This window comes from Malus domestica, chromosome 08 (genome assembly GCF_042453785.1).
Source record: "Malus domestica chromosome 08, GDT2T_hap1".
NCBI lineage: Eukaryota > Viridiplantae > Streptophyta > Magnoliopsida > Rosales > Rosaceae > Malus > Malus domestica.
In genome coordinates, this window is record NC_091668.1 from 11337577 (window position 1) to 11354698 (window position 17122).

The following is a 17122-nucleotide window of genomic DNA, read 5'->3' on the forward strand; positions in this document are numbered from 1 at the left end:
TGATTAGATGCTGAGATTTGAAGTTTGGTGTAGCCCTAACACAATCATAATTGGGAGTATTAAAGATTATGTGATTTGTTTTGGGAGTTGGGGTATTAATTGGAGGAGGAGTTATGGATATTGGTGTTTGGGATGGAGTTTTGGGTGTTGTTGTTGGTGTATTGATTTGGAATGGATGCAAATTGGGTTGTGTTGCCATGATTTAGTGTAGTTAGTGAAACTGCAGAGCTGAGAAGGTTAGGGTCGGTTGAAATAAGTGGAACATAATTAGGTGGGATGTAGCTGATAAGATGGCATTAAAATCCCTTTTTGAGAGTGTGTGTAAAAACCAAGGGATTTTGGTTTGCCACCTAAAATGATGCAGGTGGCGGCCTCAAAAAGATGCTATGTGGCATTGCTTGTCCAATAACAAAATTTTGTAAAATAAAACTAAGCTTACAATTATGTGAACCAATTCATCTCTTGCAATCCAAACCATTCATCTCTCGCAATCCACCAAAATATGAAAATTGGATAAAAATAAAGGTCGATAAACCCTAACGGCGATGACCATGAGGTCGTCAACTAAAACTTAAATCAGACATTTAGTTTTTATGACTCATATTTCTGCACGATGGGTTAAGGTTTTCGAGTTCAATCCTTCATACACATTGATTGCCCTTAGAGTTTAAGAGCGTTTCCAAGATTATTTGTACAATTTTTCCTTTTCAAATTTATCTTCTATTTCGTAAAAAACATTGTCATATCTTAGTTGAATTAGTATTCACGACCGTTGAGTTTGTTCCCCAGCCCAAGGTCGGCATATAAACCCGACCATATCGTACTAGATGTCATATCGACCGTCTCCATATTTTTTTCTTCATATTTGTGATAAAATTGCATTTCATTTTTACAAAATTGTGTTATTACACATGAAATGCCATGTGGCAATCCCATGATGCAGCCTCGTCCATAATTTTAGGTGGAAATGCAATTACGTGCTTGATGAAGAACATGGAAACTCATAGCCTCCCACGTGTTCAATTAGGTGGTTGGGAAGATGGGTGGGTGGGGGACTTTGACTTCAACATTTGGTTTTCCCAATGGGGACCCAATGATAGGCTCCCATCTCGATAAGTTGCGGGTTTTTTTTTATTTTTTATTTTGGGTCACAAACGCAGGCTTTAGTGTCATAACCTTTCACAATCATCATTCTAAAAGAAATAAACTGGCTACTTCATCATAAACACCCAGGTTGAGAAACCCAGTGCTGGGATACTTATTGTTCATAACCTTTCACAACCCATCAAATCATATATTGTCACAAGTATTCGTAATTTATAAATGCCGTTTAAAAAATTCTCTTTCAAATTATTTAACTTCACTCATCCCTAACAACAAATCATTTGGAAGAACATAATGAAAGCATCCCCAACCCTAGTACATTCTTCCACACTAAGTATAAAATTGTCCAAATTATTAAAGTTTACTTTCCAATTTCCTTTGTCTGATTCGGTTTCACTGTCTAACTTATTTGTTGAAGTTGGTTTCACAGTACTCCAACTTGCTCTAGGACAACATTGATCATAAACATTCATATCTTGTAATAAAGTATTCATAAATTGTCACTTGTTTGCACATAAGAGGTGGTTCAAAACACTGTGGTTCAAATTCATTCCACTTAACTGATCCATAACAACAAGTAACCAAGAATGAGATATTATATTCATCCGAAACAATGGAACTTGTGTTAAAAAAAATAAAAATATATACATCACCACATATTCTACAAAATACTACATGTTTTATCGACTACATGTTTACAAGATTACATCAACAACCATTGATTAATCGAACGCCGCCTACACATTGTGCACCTCATGCAACATGTCGACTACCATCCTCAATCGGAATGCAGGGATGTTTTAAGGCTTAATAAGATCGAGGGGAAGGCCGGCAGACAAGAACTCTATGACTTTTAAAGTGAAAATCCCGCAGTCCCCCTATGCTACCAACAAGTTTCAAAAACATTTCACACATAATTAAATCATTTAACTTAACTAACAATTTAATAAATTTTTAACTGACCCGTTGTCTTGCTGTGGAGCCCTTTGACTTACAACGTTGAGCCAAGGTCCATCCTTCACCTCAATTGACATGCTTCATAGGAGATCGGGCAACACATAAGAAGTTGGAGCTAATTTTGTCGTCGTTTTTCGAGAATGCGTTGTTGATCTCAAGGAATCATACACTATGATTCTCGAAGCTTTCAAATTCATCTCCACAGCAACTCAATGGTTATCGAGGTTAAGGGGCATGTACACCCTTTCAACATCGACCAGCCAAGACGTAGAAAATGGCTTCCTCTCCCTCCTCATTGTTTTCAAAAGGACATGTAAGAATATAGTGGACACTACAGGTTTCCCCCATGTTGATTTTTGAGTTGTCCTTTGAGTGTGGTTGCGCTCACAGTAGGTTTATACACCATCGAAGTATAAAGTAAAAGACATGTACATCAATTCTACTGCCCAAAATCACACTCAACATAACAATTGCACATATTTACATAAGTAACACATATTATGTTGAATATTTGACCAAAAACCAATCATTTGTGTTGGTGCTCAACATTGTCCCTACTATCCGAGCCTATTCGACATACTTCTAAAGGAGATACAACTGCAAATGAATATATTGCAATATAAATTTTGTAATTAAACTTTCACACCAATACAATCCCAACAGTATGGAAACACTACTTCAACAACAGGTTTTACGGACTTACATCAGTTGGCAGCAACCCTTCCATGTCAAAGAAGCGTCTCCAAAAGTATGTGTCTCCAACCGTTATATTCTCCAACTGGGCAACCAGACTAACAATGTAACAAACAAAAAAACAAATTTACCGTCATCATTCTAGTCATTTACTGCATATAAATTCCAAAGCACCATAAGCAAAACACAATGATCACTTACTTGTTACCGGCATTCTTCAATATATGAAATTGATAGTAATACTGAAGCACCTCGACCACACAAACTAATTCGATTGCTTTAAACGCCTCTCCCCTTTGCAGAACAAGCTCAATTGGCTCACTGTCTTGGAGTTTTTCACACTTTTTGAAGTCAAATGTCAATTTCATGTGACGCACCACTTTGTCTTCTTATTTGCCCCCTTTGGTGCCCCCAGTCTTTGCCACTGCCCTAGTGTACCAGACTTTCATCTTCGTTCCAGCATGCTCACCCTCAGGTGTGTAAATAGCAACATCATCATGATTGAACTTTGGACATCTGTGTGGTCGTGCGCTATCCTTTCTTTTACCAGTGCAAGCATCTTTCTCCAAGACATTCCCAGTTAACAGTCTCTACAAGGTCTTGAAAACCCACTTGATCCACACCTCTCATAACCTTATTCCTTATTGATCCTTCGGTTTCCCTTACTTTGCCTTCTTCACCCCCGTTTTACCACCCTCTGATTCTTCTTTCCTTTCATAGACACCATTTCATATAGCGCCGCAGCTTTAACTGCCATTTTTTCTTTTTTTACTTGTTCTTTACCTACTTTTTCCCCTCTTCATCATCATCATCATCTACATTTTCTTCTTCTTCTTCTTCTTGTTTTTCTTGTTTTTCTTCTTCTTTATTTACTTTTTGTTTTTCTTGCTCTTCCTCATCATCATTTTCTTCTTCTTCCTTATCCTTAACTTTATGTTCTTCTTCTTCTTTTCCCTTAACTTCCCTCCTGAATGCCTTCACCTCATTTGTCAACTTTTCCACTCTTCAACACATTCCTCTGAAAAGTATCTTTCTCGTGGGCCAAACGCCCGACTACCACCTTCAACTCCTTAATTTGTGACTTTAAGCTGACCGACATCATTTGTATTCAAAGTTAGGGTTTCCGGCATCAAGACATTAGCATCATCGCCCCATGTCCAATATCATGAGTTCTTCTTCGCTTCACTGGGCACTATATCCTGAATCTCCACGGTCTGCCATTTTTCACCAGTCATCAAAATTACATTTCTCTAAACAAGCTTTCATAAATATACAAAATAGTTCATCATTCTTCAAACAGATATTCAAATATCTTCACAAGTCCTCATAAGTTAATAACTTTTCAAATAAGGTCATACATCTTTACTCTCAGTTATGTACATTTCTCAAAACATGTATTCATAAACACTCGTAAACGTTCATTAGACTTCGAACAGATATTAAAATAGCTCCATAATACTTCATAAGTTCATAACTTTTGAAATAAGAGCATATCTATCGGCTCTTAGTTATGTACATTTGGACCTGTTCATGGATCGGTTGCTTATTCACTGTCAACCACCGAAGAATTCTTGGGATGGCTACCGGATCAATCATCTTGCAATAGCGTAGTGGCTTCTCCAGTTGAGCAATTTTTTAGTATGCCCACACATGCACGTACACTAAATTAGTGCTCATCACAATCACAACAATTAGACCCTTATTAGTACTCAATCAAACCAATAAGTTATAACTGAAAGGCATAACTAAACCCTTTGCAGCCCCATCCAGATCTCTGCCCCCGCTTACTTCCCTTCGCTTATTCCTCTTCATCCTCCTCATGTCATTTTGCATCACCATCCCCTATTCCTCTCCCTCTCCTAGCAGTAGTAAAATAAAGGTTGTCTTGTAGCTATTCGAACAATATCACACCCCAAGAATAAGTGTTGAACCTATCCATGTCATGTACAAGGTCCAAGTACTCTAGGTTCATACTCACAGTACTCTTTGCCCTTATCAACACACCATCGGCAAAGTAAACCAACCCCATCTTCAATGCAGCATCCTCATCCTCGCATTGTTTAAACGCCGTTTTAAGCTCGGCATATGTCATTGAAACCTTTTTTGTAGCTTTCTTGGGGCCAGTCTTCACTCTACCTTTCCTCTTCACAACCTTACCTTTACCTTTATCTCTACCCTTACCCTTGCTACTCTCTCCAAGAAAACCAAACTTCTGAGGAAAATACTTAATCAATAGCCTAATGTTGGAAGGCTCAACCTTTACATCATAGGGTTCATCACAACAAAGCCCCTTAATGAGGCAAAAGTCCTTCTTCGTGAACCTGGTGACCTCAGCCTATTAAATATGTGAGTCTGTCTATGTCCTTCACCTCTTGATTTGCCTCTCTACAAATCGACAATTCATGCACACACTCTCTAAGTGTCCAAAGTGTGAGGCCCTAAATTCAGAAAGATGTGCATCATTAAACTTGTGACGCAACACTTCTAGGACATGACTAGCTTGAGAAAGGTTGTTAACCCTTCCTCTATAAGATTCTTCATGTTTTGTTGCGAGTTCAACCCTCTGATTTTCCATCTCCTATACACAGAACAATACAACCATTCATCACAACCAAATTGAACAACATATACCCTAATAACAACCAAATACAACAATGTTTATCCTTGACACAACCTGTCAACAAATTATCATATCTATGCATTTACTTGACACATCTTGTAAACAAATTATCATAGCTATACATCTACTATGAACTTACTTTCATGAGTTAAGAAATAAAAAATTAATTCATAAAATTAACAAAGACTCTTTGACAAAAATCATTCCCAAGTGAACAATATATATTCAACCAAACATATTGAAGCACATATATCTTGCACACAACCTGTCAACCACAGTTCATAAACTTACATCTCACTAAATTTTTCGATAACTTTCACATCAACTAATTTCATCAACCCAGTTGCATAATTAACCATAAACCCTAAAAAATATATACAATTTTACATACATAAAATTATTTTCTGGGGTTCCAAATTTCCAAACTCACCAAATTTCAAATTTAGTATTCGGAATCAAGTTTGTTGTCAAGTTTTGCAGAAACAACCACTCTGAACCTACTCCAATCAAGGAACCACCGGATTTTTCCCGTGTAAACAATTGCTAACCCTCAAACCAAATATGGCTGAATGTCGAACTGCATTGAGCCCGGAGACAACAACCACACCAATACTCTGACTGGATTTCAAAATGAAATTTTTTTTTAATGCTACCAAAGTTTTTGAATGAACACGATTACGAGGTTAGAAGGAGATTTTTAAGAGGAGAAGAAATTTTTCTGGTTTCAATTGTTGCTTCTGATTTGAACTGTTGTTTTCATGGGAGGGAGGGGGAAAGTTTAATTCCCTATTTTTTAAATTCTCGCAGGTACCGTTTTCATTAACTTATGGGCCTTTCTCAACCCAGTTTGACACTAAGTCATTTATGATGGATTCGTTTTCAACCGCTTAAATTTAATCATACGAACCCCATTTCGTCTACACGTACTGTCTACAAAGCTCTGTTTGCACCTTAGCATTGTTCCTATCCTGATTGAAATATAGGGTCGATCTAATGGACTATAGTATGTCCATCAAGTCTAAGCACTTTTTATAGGCCTATTATTATCAACCTTTCTTTTTCGAGGAATGCTAAGGGATCATCTAAAAATGGGACTCTTTATGAGCTTTTGATCGTCTCACAGTTTAACGTTAATATCTATGTTAACATTATAAAATTTTGTGCCAAAAGCATGAGGTGGCTGAGAACCCATGTAAAGTCACACTTTTGAGAAAGTTCCCTTAGCATTTCTCTTCTTTTTATATTGGTAAAGAGAATATCAATGATCATTCTAACAATGATGTATAAGATAGTAAGTGTTACCACCACTTAAAGTTTATGAGCAAAAATGCACCCTAAATATTTGCTCATTATTCATGCATGATATCAAAAACCAATCTCATACATTGGATTTCTTTTTCCCATTTATGACACACCCCGACCTGGAATGTCCATTAGGACTTCGAATCGAGTTGTGTTGGCCGACACTAAAAAGATGACGAAACCATAAAGTGTGATGATGATGAAAATATGAATAAATTTGAACCTAAGAGTGCCTAAATACCAGAGTGCGCTGGTAAGCGGGCATGAACCCATTCACACGTGATACAGAGCATAAGTAAGGTACAGTAAGGTAGGATAATGATTATACCAACATAAGAAGCCACCTGTACTGGGGAGTGCTATGAATCCTCGTCGATACAGAAATTTTGCTACTAGAACCTGGAGGGGTGCAAAATAGAAAATGTGAGTGGGCGAAAACAAAGATTTTCATAAATCATTCACTTATCAAAAGTAATAACCCCTCGTCATAAAACCTATATAAGTTCCCAGAAAATCGAACACATATCTATAACAAAACCATGCTCGGAATAGTAACATCCATATGTATGCTATGCTTAATATCTCAACATAATGAAATAAGTACACTAGTTGAAATAAATCCATGAAGAGTAACATGTCAGCCGAATCTACCTCTTGTGGCCTGTACGGCTCACCTATAGCTTATCAAATATCTCTGCACATGAGTCAGAACCACTTCTAGTGGTCTATACGACAGGCTGGGTGTAAATAAGTACGCTCAAGTGCTATGATCAAGTGAAGGCTGTGCATATAATCATGGATCACCTGTGAGTTGGAACCACTTATAGTGGTCTGTACGACAAGACTATGTACCTTACTTGGATCCAAGGTGAGCGTATGGTGCGGGAGGTGAACATCACGTGAAGGACTGTGCCCTAACCATAGGCGGGAGCACTAACACCGGGGTGTAGGTTTATGAGCTCTCAATGCATCTAACTTGGCATGAACGACTCATAGGCAACTTGTACGACGGTGTCGGAGTTGCTTAAAACATAAATGTAGTCATGCCATAACTCAATCATTTCAACTAATACCATGAACTCACCTGAACTTACCTGTGCGTCATGCGTTCACCTTTGCATTTCAATGCATTCACAATAATTATGCATAAGTAATATACATATGGATATGCCATAATGAAATCTGAAATTCAACCATGTCATAGTATTTCCAAATATCTATACATATATATATATATATGTATGTATATATAATATGGCATAAAACATATAAGCTGTAACGCCCCACTTCGAACTATTACTTTCGGGAATAAGACAAACTAAACACTAGTTTAATTAACTGTCATTACTTACTATTTTTCACTTCAATTCCTCGATTCCTCACAAATTGATTTATGACCAACATTTAACCACTAAAACATAAGGTTAAATATCACACTTTCCACCAATGTCCTTCACCTTGTTGGCATAAAACGTATAAGCTGTAACGCCCCACTTCGAACTATTACTTTCGGGAATAAGACCAACTAAACACTAGTTTAATTAACTGTCATTACTTACTATTTTTCACTTCAATTCCTCGATTCCTCACAAATTGATTTATGACCAACATTTAACCACTAAAACATAAGGTTAAATATCACACTTTTCACCAATGTCCTTCACCTTGTTCAATTCCCCAAACAAGGCTTTTGTCTCAATTATTTAATTTCACTTATTGTATGATTGCATCTAACATCTCGTTAGACTGCCTGCGTGCCTAAACAAGGATCAAACCATTCGTAGTTCGTATTTCTAAAATTCAACCCAAATCCAAATATCTTCATTTAATCCAACATATACTACAATCGTATCAATGTTCAAACCACAACAGTTAAGTCTCAAAAGTATAATTAGATTAACGAAATTCGCATAAAACACAATGTCGGCTCCTTGGCCATGTGCCGCCGCACCAGCTGCTGCGGGTGGCAGTCGGCAGCCCCGGCTCGCCGGAAAATTCAATTATTTCTAAAAATTCTCAAAAATTACAGAAATGAAGATCTCAAAAAGTAGAGCAACCTTTATTCTTGCGGCCAAGGTCAATTTGGCCGAAAAACACCTCAAACTGGCCACGAACCGCCGGAAACCCTTGTTTTGGGTGTGATTTGATTCGACCTCCAAATTCACTCCAACGCCTCAAACATAGCTTGGCCTTTGATCTTGGGGTGGAGAGAAGCCTAGTGGTGGTGTGGTGATCAAAATTACATTTGAATTTGGGTGGATCGCCACCACGAACTGCGCACCCCCCCATAAGGGTGTATACTATTTCAAGGCTAAATTCTCTCAAATTTGGGGTGGAATAGGTAGAGGGAGGGTCCTAGATTGTTTCCCAGGTGGTTAGGTGGTTTAGATTGTCGAAAAAATGGTAGAAAATCGCCAGAAATAGAAAGATCCGGGTCGGGTCCGACGGTTATACGGGTCGGCCCAATTTCCTCCTCTTCTTCCTCCCTCTTTTCCCCTCCTATTGGTCAGTTTCCCTCCTTTCTTCTTCCTGATAGGGCAGCAGCCTTTTCCACTTCTGTCCTCCGATTGGGCAGCTCTGCCCAATCCCTTTTTCTCCCCCTCCTATTTCACCAGCTACACCCACATATATCATAAAAAATCATTTTCGTAATACTAATAAAATATAGTGTAAGATAATTAAAATAGTGATGTGTTCCAAATACTTTCGGGTTTGTAACTCAACAAAACTTTAACCGTAACTCCAAATTCACTTCTACTCGTACCTTCACGTCCATAAGATCGAGCTCTATCCAAATATGTCAAGAAACATGACAAAATATACGAGAATCACATACGTCCTCGAAAAATCACACTTTGCCCCTAGGGTATTTCCGTAATTTCATGTATTAAAATTATAAAACCATAACTTCCAGGTACGGACTGTTACAATTTATATCCCAACCCAATCTTGTAGCGGTGAATCTTTAGCAGGGTGTGACATACCACAACTCTCTCACAGGGATGAGATTAACGTGAGATTGAGTGAGGCCAAATATAATTAGCACAAGAGGTTCATATTTTTGTGATATTAACTAGACCATCCATGTGATTCATGTAGTTTAACCGAAGATTTTCTCATTTTATAGAGCTAGTAACTTCGCTTTGCCCTTGGAACTGCTATTAGCACTAAATGTCGTCATATATTTCTCACTTTGTTCTAAAAAATTTCAGTGTCAATCAGTGGCGGATCCAGGAAAAAATGTTTATGGGGTCATAGCGCGCGCAACGCGAAATTTTTTTTTAGCCTCGTTTGGTACTTCGGACTGTATTGACTATTTCAGTCGGATAAGATAAATAGTCGTCGGATAGTACTAACTCCATTAGTCGGGCGTTTGGTGCAGTGTCGAATTAATTTGTGCATGGAACAATAATAAAGTATAGGGACTGACCCAAGATTCTGGCATAAATCACATCATAATTCGTTTATGTGGATTCATGCAAGTAAGTTTCACTTAAACTTCCTCTTTTATTGTCTTGTTACTGGCGTATCCAAATTTTTGCTTTCCCTGACAGCTTGATGTTTCAAATTAATTTCCGTATCTTCTTAATGTTCTTGTTCTCATATAGCACTCCTCCAACCCCTATCATTTCTTTATCAGAAAGACCAATTAAACTGGATAGAGTTATAAAAAGTAGCATGTATAAATATCATTCACTTGACAAAAACAGGCATGCAACCAAGCACACAACCAAGCTCATTTGAGTGGGCTGCTTCTTCTTCCTCTTCCTGCCCAGTTTTCGTTCAGGGCTTTTGTCGAACAGTTGGCGTGCCTCCGACCCCGACGACCCCAGCTCCAAGAGGTCGCATATGGGAGCTTCAAGGTTGTTTCCATGGTTTCCAAGGGGTCGTGCGACCCCGACGACCCCACTGTGGATCCGCCACTGGTGTCAATAGCAATTCTGGAAAAAAAGAGGGAAAAAAAGCCTTAATTTAAATTTTAGAAAAAAGAAATTTAATTGGTAATTTAAAAAAAATAAAAAAATAAAAAAAATTGCATAAAGTAGGACAGTGTGGAAGGATGCTCCAACGTGTAATTATATCATGGCGTGTATACTCGCGCCACTTCGTCCCACCTCACTTTCACTTTCAGTCCCTCGAATCAGATTTGGGGCCAAACCTCCATCCAACGCGGCCCCCGCCCCGATTCGACTCATCCGAAATTCGATGAGTCAACCAGCCGCCGAGGCCAATCCGGACATCCCAAAATCCGACACCACGGACGTCCTGGTTCAGTACGTCGTGCTCCGGCGAGACATAATCGACACGTGGCCGACGGGCAGCGTGGTCACACAGGGCTGCCATGCCTCCGTATCCGCCATTTGGTCCCACAAAGACGATCCCATCACCCTCCAGTACTGCAGCCCAGAAAACATCGATTCTATGCATAAGGTAAATCCAAAAGCTTGAATTTTTGAAAAAAATTGGAGTTTTGTAGGGCTTAACAGTTTTAGATTTCTGGGTTTTGGTTACGAATGTGGAATGAAGGTGTGATTCTTAGTAGTTCTGATTGTTATTTTATCAAAGCGATATTCTAATTTAATCTAAACTAGCTCGAAGCCGTATTCTAATCTAATATAAACTAAGCAGAAGGGGTTCGAACTTTGAGGTTAATGTTACATGTCTTCATTTTTTAGAAGGGTTTTAAGCCTATACCATGAATTTTGTCCACTTGGGCCCACAAAATGTATGAAATTCTTTGTGCTACAGCATAAAGTTACAGTCTTTACAGAGTTAAATATGTAGGAAACTGTAGATAATATGAGGTTGCATAGTTTAAAGTTAATGTTCGTTCAATTGGGTCACTGAGATTTCTGCCAAATTTGTGTTGTTAGTTTTACTGGGAGTTTTCTTGTGAATCAGTTAACTGGGTTTTGAGAATTTACTTATTTACTGTTGTTTTTACTTGGTACTGATTGTTGAAAATTTGATTACAATGTCCTTGTGAACTTTTGCAGGTTACCCTTGAGGTGAAGGGAGAACCCCAGATAGTGAATTTGTCAGAGAAGCTCAAAGCAGGTGGCATAGCACACAAGCTCTGGATTGAACAACCCGAAAACTTCCCAACTTGTCTCGCAACAAAGCCATACCCGAAATCCGTGGTATCCGCATATTTTAAAAAGTTGAAACTCTGTAAGTGATGTTATTGTCATCCTCATTAGTGCACAGCCATGAATTGATTTGTATACGACTTTCAAGCATAATGTGTTCGTTTATGAATTGGATCTTAATCCTTTTCGGTTTTGCTTCCCCTTTATGTTAAATGTGTTGGAATACAGTTGATTAGCATGTCACAGTGTTCCTTTGTGTTATTTAGCGCAAGAAGTACCCAAGATTTTTGTTTTATACAAAGAAAGTAAATTTGGCCTATGCATTTCGATATAATCCTAATGCAGGGCTATACCATGGGACTCTGTTTCGTGTTTGCCCTTATGATTTAGCAATTTGAAACTTTAGAGGAATGAACTTAGGAAGAACAGATTTCTCCCTTATGAGCTTGGATATCCTCTTTGGTCCATAAGATTCAACGATTTGAAGACTTTAGACAGACTTCTCTCTGCCGGTTTTAGTTGGAAGGAATGTCCGGAAGAGAAACCATGAAACTGGGGTTGTAGATAACTAAGACACATACCATTCTTAATTGGTTAAGAGGTAAAATCTAGAGGGGCGGTTCAATTCAGTTCGGAAATTTAGAAAGAACACAAGAACGAAGCATGTATATGTAAACAGAGTCTGTCATTTTGTTGTTTCAGTAACAATAAAATGTCACACTATATATTTTGTTATATATACAAAATCTCAAACTGCAATCTCTCTACATATCATGTGAGTTTATCATTGCACGACCAATTTTCTAGTGCACAAGCTGCAGTAGAACTTGCGCTTGGTCCTCCAATACAGCGGAAGGAAGCAAAACCTCCAGTTGCTCTCAACATCCATGGCTTGCACCATTCCTCCACAGTAAGGGCATGCCCCCGGTGCCGGTTGCCTTGATAGCACCCTCTCTTCTTCATCACACACGAACACCAAACACATTATGGAATATCCTTCTTCCTTTAACCTCAAGGCTTCCGGCTTCGCTTGCTCCTCTGCCTGTCTGCCTTCCTTTCTTTCCTATCTTGGGTTTCTGCTTCGTGATTTGTTCGCAGTGGTCGGAAACTGAAACTGTTGTTTGCTGGCATGCGAGGTGCAAGGCAATTCCTATTTATACAGAGAGATAGGGAACTTTCCTGGAAAACGTAGCTTAATCTGGAAGCTTGGAATGCAGGTCCAAATGGTTATGCAAAAACCGCGTATCTAGAAGATTCCAAACCCCAGAGGTTACGAACAATTTACATACGATAAGAACTTTATGTTATATCTATCTATCTAGATATATATGAGTTGATTCTTTCCTTCTTCTGCATCCCTTATTTTCCTCAATGCGTGTCAACAATTGTGACTTCCCTTTTCTGACATGAGCGAAAAAGAAAATAAAGCATCAGAAAATGCTAGAATTGGTCGCGCATGGCTAAACTCGACTGATTGTAGCACTCGTCCCATTAGGGTCCCTTTGTTACGTCAAAGGAATGTATGATTTTTAGAGAAACAGATTCATATACCTTCATCACCTTCGTCGATCCCACTAATTTAATATTCTTGTGCACATAAAGCGACGGGATATTGTGGTCACACTGCTTTTTCAAAACAGCATGATGCTTGTCAACTATGAATCAATTCAAGTGGGTCCTTCACAATCTTTTTAAAGATTTTTGGCTTTAATTGGATTGCTGTAAATTTTCCACCCAATAATTAAAAGCATGAAAAAGATGTTGCAGCTCTCAAAGCGCCTGGGACAATCTGAAACCGCTCAAAACACAGCAACTAACCAAATTATTAGTTGATTCAACTTTTCATCTTTTTTTTTTTTTGTCAAAGGATAGAATAAATTAAAGACGAATCAAAAGGTTTACATCTTTAGCAAGTGCATTAAACAAAAACTCTGGGCCAATACAATCTCAGGTAATGTCTCGACCTTCCTTGAACACGTGCTTAGCCACCAAGTGAGCAGCATGATTGCTCTCCCTAGGCACAAACGCGAACGTCACCGACGTCAACTTTTGCGCTAGAATCTCAATATCGCCAAGAACACAATCCAAATTACAGTCGACCGTCACTTCCTTTCTGATCATTTGAATAATCAGCTTAGCATCAGATTCAATAACAACATGATTGAATAATCAGCTTAGCATCAAATTCAAACCAGCAAATTGGAGAAAGAAAATTCAAACAAAAAGCCTCGGTTTGGGTTAAAACGATAAACCACAAGTCATTTTCCTTAGTTGATTGTAGTCAAAAAATTTATCTTTGTCGAAAAAAATGACCGTCCATTACTTTTTTCTTTCTTTACTAAAAAGTACGGCATCGGTCCAAAAACTTTAATCTCGAACCAAGGAAAAATATTGTACAAAGATTTGGATAAGATATGACTGATTTCATAGCCCACCAAGAGGGTTACTAAGTTAATAATTGGTTAGATTATAGTAATTTGGGTCAATGAAAGTGTTAAAACAAAGCTACGAAAGTGCTTCCATGTCTATGTGGAAGAGCAAAGCAAATATTAGGCCTAGCTGTAGAACAATATTCTAACCAAACAATTTTAGAAAAGTTGGATTTGCCCACAAGTTTAATTGAGAAATTGCCTAACAAAGCCAAAAGCAGATATAATTGAACAACTCAATAATTTAGGCAAAAAGCACTTGACAACTAGAAGGAGAAAAACCCCTAAAAGCACTTGGAGCTGGCAGGAGCTGCCACTCAACTTTTAGCTCTGCTTCACACTCGGACAGCCTTCCTACGCCCACATTCAACCCGCATGCCACCACATATATGTTCCCTTCCACCCCGCTCGCAGCGAAGGGGCGTCTCAGTGCCTCACATGGGAACCTGTCCCCACCCACGTACCGCCACGTGTCCTTATCAGGGTCGTACGCCTTCATCGGACAATCCCCGTACTCCGATATCACCAACAGCCTGCCACCCACGACCACGCTCACGCCCGTCCACCCGTCCCTCATTCCCGGCCTCATCTCTTGCCACGTGTTATCGTCAGGGTCGTAGACCACGCCACGTGGCGAGTACATAAACGGCCACGTCCACCCCTCGGTCACGTACATCTTGTTGCCCACCACATTGGAATCATACTTGGCCAGTCCACCAGGCAGAGGGGCATATGCCTCCCACGTGTCTTTTTTAGGGTCGTAACAGTCCACGGCCGTGATCGAGCTGCCATAGTGATCCTTGCCGCCTCCGACGGCCAAGATCTTTCCGTTGATATTTCCAGCGTCGAAAAATGACCGTGGGGTCCGCATTGGAGCGGCTGTCAACCATTGATTTGTAGATGTTCGATACACAAAGGTTGTTTCCATAGAACATTCTGTGTCCGACCGCACGCCGCCCGCTACAACGAGCGTCCCCTCACGTGGCAGGGAAGCACAAGCAAACCCCGGCGGGCAAGCGGCCTTGGGACACGGCATGGGAGGCAAAACAAACCAACGGCCAGATCGTGGGTCCAGCGCTTGCCACTGGATCCTGGCCGTTGATTTGTTGAAGGCCAAAACGAAAAGATAAGGCAAAGGCAAAGACAAAGACTTCTTGCAAAGAACAAAGCTAGGGCCTGTAATGGCTCTGTTCCATGAAGCAGAAACCGAACGCACCAAAGCTTGGTACGGATAGGGAAGATAGAGCAGGCAGAGCTCGGCAACCTCGTCCGGCAATCCGGGAATCAACGGCTCAGATTTGTTCATGCTGATTTCTTGGTTAGAACACTGATCAGAACCTGGGTTTGATCCAGATGATGATCTCGGAGCCGCCATTTTCGACATTCGAATACAAACACGTAAAATAAAACTACCCAGATGAAGAAATGATCGAAAATTTTGAGTTTCTTGAAGAATGCATGGATCGAAAAGTGAGTTTGCAAGGTGTTCGACACTTGGTCTAGCTGAAGGATTGTAGTTGCAGAGCATATTCTATATATGAGTATTTATAGTGAGGAAAGAGAGATCATGGAGATCAAATTCAGGAGTGTGATGACGAAGCAAAGATTTTACTTTTGTGGAAGAAATAGTGGGTGGTCAAAAGGGTGTCTTAATTAAATGGGGATTAAATTTGGTTGAAGAATTTTGGGTTTGTGATTGGGTGGCATTTGTAGTTTTGTGGGTGTGCATCTAGAAACCGGAATATAAGGCAAAAAGTGACGCCACAAAACTTGAGAACACACACACTGGCAGATCCGAAAGACGGAGACTTCTGCGGGATTAAAGAAATGAGAAACGAATCAAAAGTTTGAGTGGAACCGGGTGTAAATAGAATGATCAAAATGATTTTTAATCCGAAAAAGGATAAATCCAGTGACCAAATGGGATTCTAAAGCCGGAAAGAATGAACAAGGATCCTCTTTGTGGGGATTCAAGGATCAATCAATTTTGTTCGTTCATCGTATATCGTACGGTTAGAAATCATTTTAAATTTAAAATTTAAAATAGAATATAAATAGAACCTAATGAAAATTGACCACATCGATATACGATAAATTGACAAACAAGATAACAAGATTTGGAAAGAATAGAGGGGAAGTGGTTGGTTTTTGAAAATAATGGAATTTTGGAGGGATTTAAAGAATAAAGAAATGGGGAAGTGGATGTATAAAGACTTGTTTTGGTTTTGGGGAGGGTAAGAATGGAGTTGGGTTAAGATCAAGGTCTAAAATGTTGATGATATCGAAAATATCGGTAGTCTAAAAATACGGAAATTTCGATGGAAATATCGGGATATTATCGATATCAATAAAAATTGAATAAAAACCACGAAAATTATAAGAAAAACTTGGAAATTTTTATTGAAACTTTGCAGGATGTTTATTTAGTCAATTATCTATTAGTTTATCACAAAACATTGGAATGAAATGCATTGCATGATAGATTTAACTGATTTAAGTTAATTATATAGCGAGCTGGCAAACATTGTGAGTGTAGAAAATATGTAGTAATTAATTAAAGAAGTTTAAACACACCATAATCATTTATATATAATGAATTAGTACAATATTTTACACTTTATACATTGCATGGTAAGATACATGAGTGATTTAGTACCACATAGAGTTCCTATCAAGGTCTAAAATATCGATGATATCGGAAATATCGGTAGTCCAAAAACACGAAAATTTCGATGGAAATATCGGCATAATATCGATATTTTAGATTTTGGTTAAGATAGATCCAATTAAGATGCATAGTGGTGCTGCATGATGATTGATTGGAATATAAAAAAAGTAGTGTTATCTACACATTTAATTTTATATTTCATACACATTTATTTTTTTATGATTGTCAGATCTAATAAGCTGAAAAAGATAAACTAACA

The 17122-nt window shown here is 38.7% G+C and overlaps 3 protein-coding genes across 3 annotated transcripts; 1 reads left to right on the plus strand and 2 right to left on the minus strand.

Annotated features, from left to right (window-relative positions):
* Window positions 1-10736: 10736 nt before the first annotated feature.
* Window positions 10737-11948, plus strand: LOC103441336 (uncharacterized). The gene is made up of 2 exons (XM_017333574.3): window positions 10737-11107; window positions 11674-11948. The coding sequence occupies exons 1-2, from the start codon at window positions 10760-10762 to the stop codon at window positions 11854-11856; spliced, it is 531 nt and encodes a 176-aa protein (XP_017189063.3). The 5' UTR covers window positions 10737-10759; the 3' UTR covers window positions 11857-11948.
* Window positions 11949-12432: 484 nt separating this feature from the next.
* On the minus strand, window positions 12433-13254 carry LOC103410760 (uncharacterized). Its single transcript, XM_008349428.4, has one exon. The coding sequence runs from the start codon at window positions 12749-12751 to the stop codon at window positions 12551-12553; it is 201 nt and encodes a 66-aa protein (XP_008347650.1). The 5' UTR covers window positions 12752-13254; the 3' UTR covers window positions 12433-12550.
* A 1098-nt stretch (window positions 13255-14352) lies between these two features.
* On the minus strand, window positions 14353-16052 carry LOC103410761 (F-box protein AFR-like). Its single transcript, XM_008349429.4, has one exon. It carries the CDS (start codon window positions 15721-15723, stop codon window positions 14440-14442), a length of 1284 nt encoding a protein of 427 aa, XP_008347651.3. The 5' UTR covers window positions 15724-16052; the 3' UTR covers window positions 14353-14439.
* Between the last annotated feature and the right edge of the window lie 1070 nt (window positions 16053-17122).

Coding starts and splice junctions, on each gene's coding strand:
- LOC103441336 (XM_017333574.3), top strand. CDS start 10,760: ATGGCGTGTATACTCGCGCCACTTCGTCCCACCTCACTTTCACTTTCA. Junction 11,108..11,673: donor ACATCGATTCTATGCATAAG/GTAAATCCAAAA, acceptor GAACTTTTGCAG/GTTACCCTTGAGGTGAAGGG.
- LOC103410760 (XM_008349428.4), bottom strand. CDS start 12,751: ATGTGTTTGGTGTTCGTGTGTGATGAAGAAGAGAGGGTGCTATCAAGG.
- LOC103410761 (XM_008349429.4), bottom strand. CDS start 15,723: ATGCTCTGCAACTACAATCCTTCAGCTAGACCAAGTGTCGAACACCTT.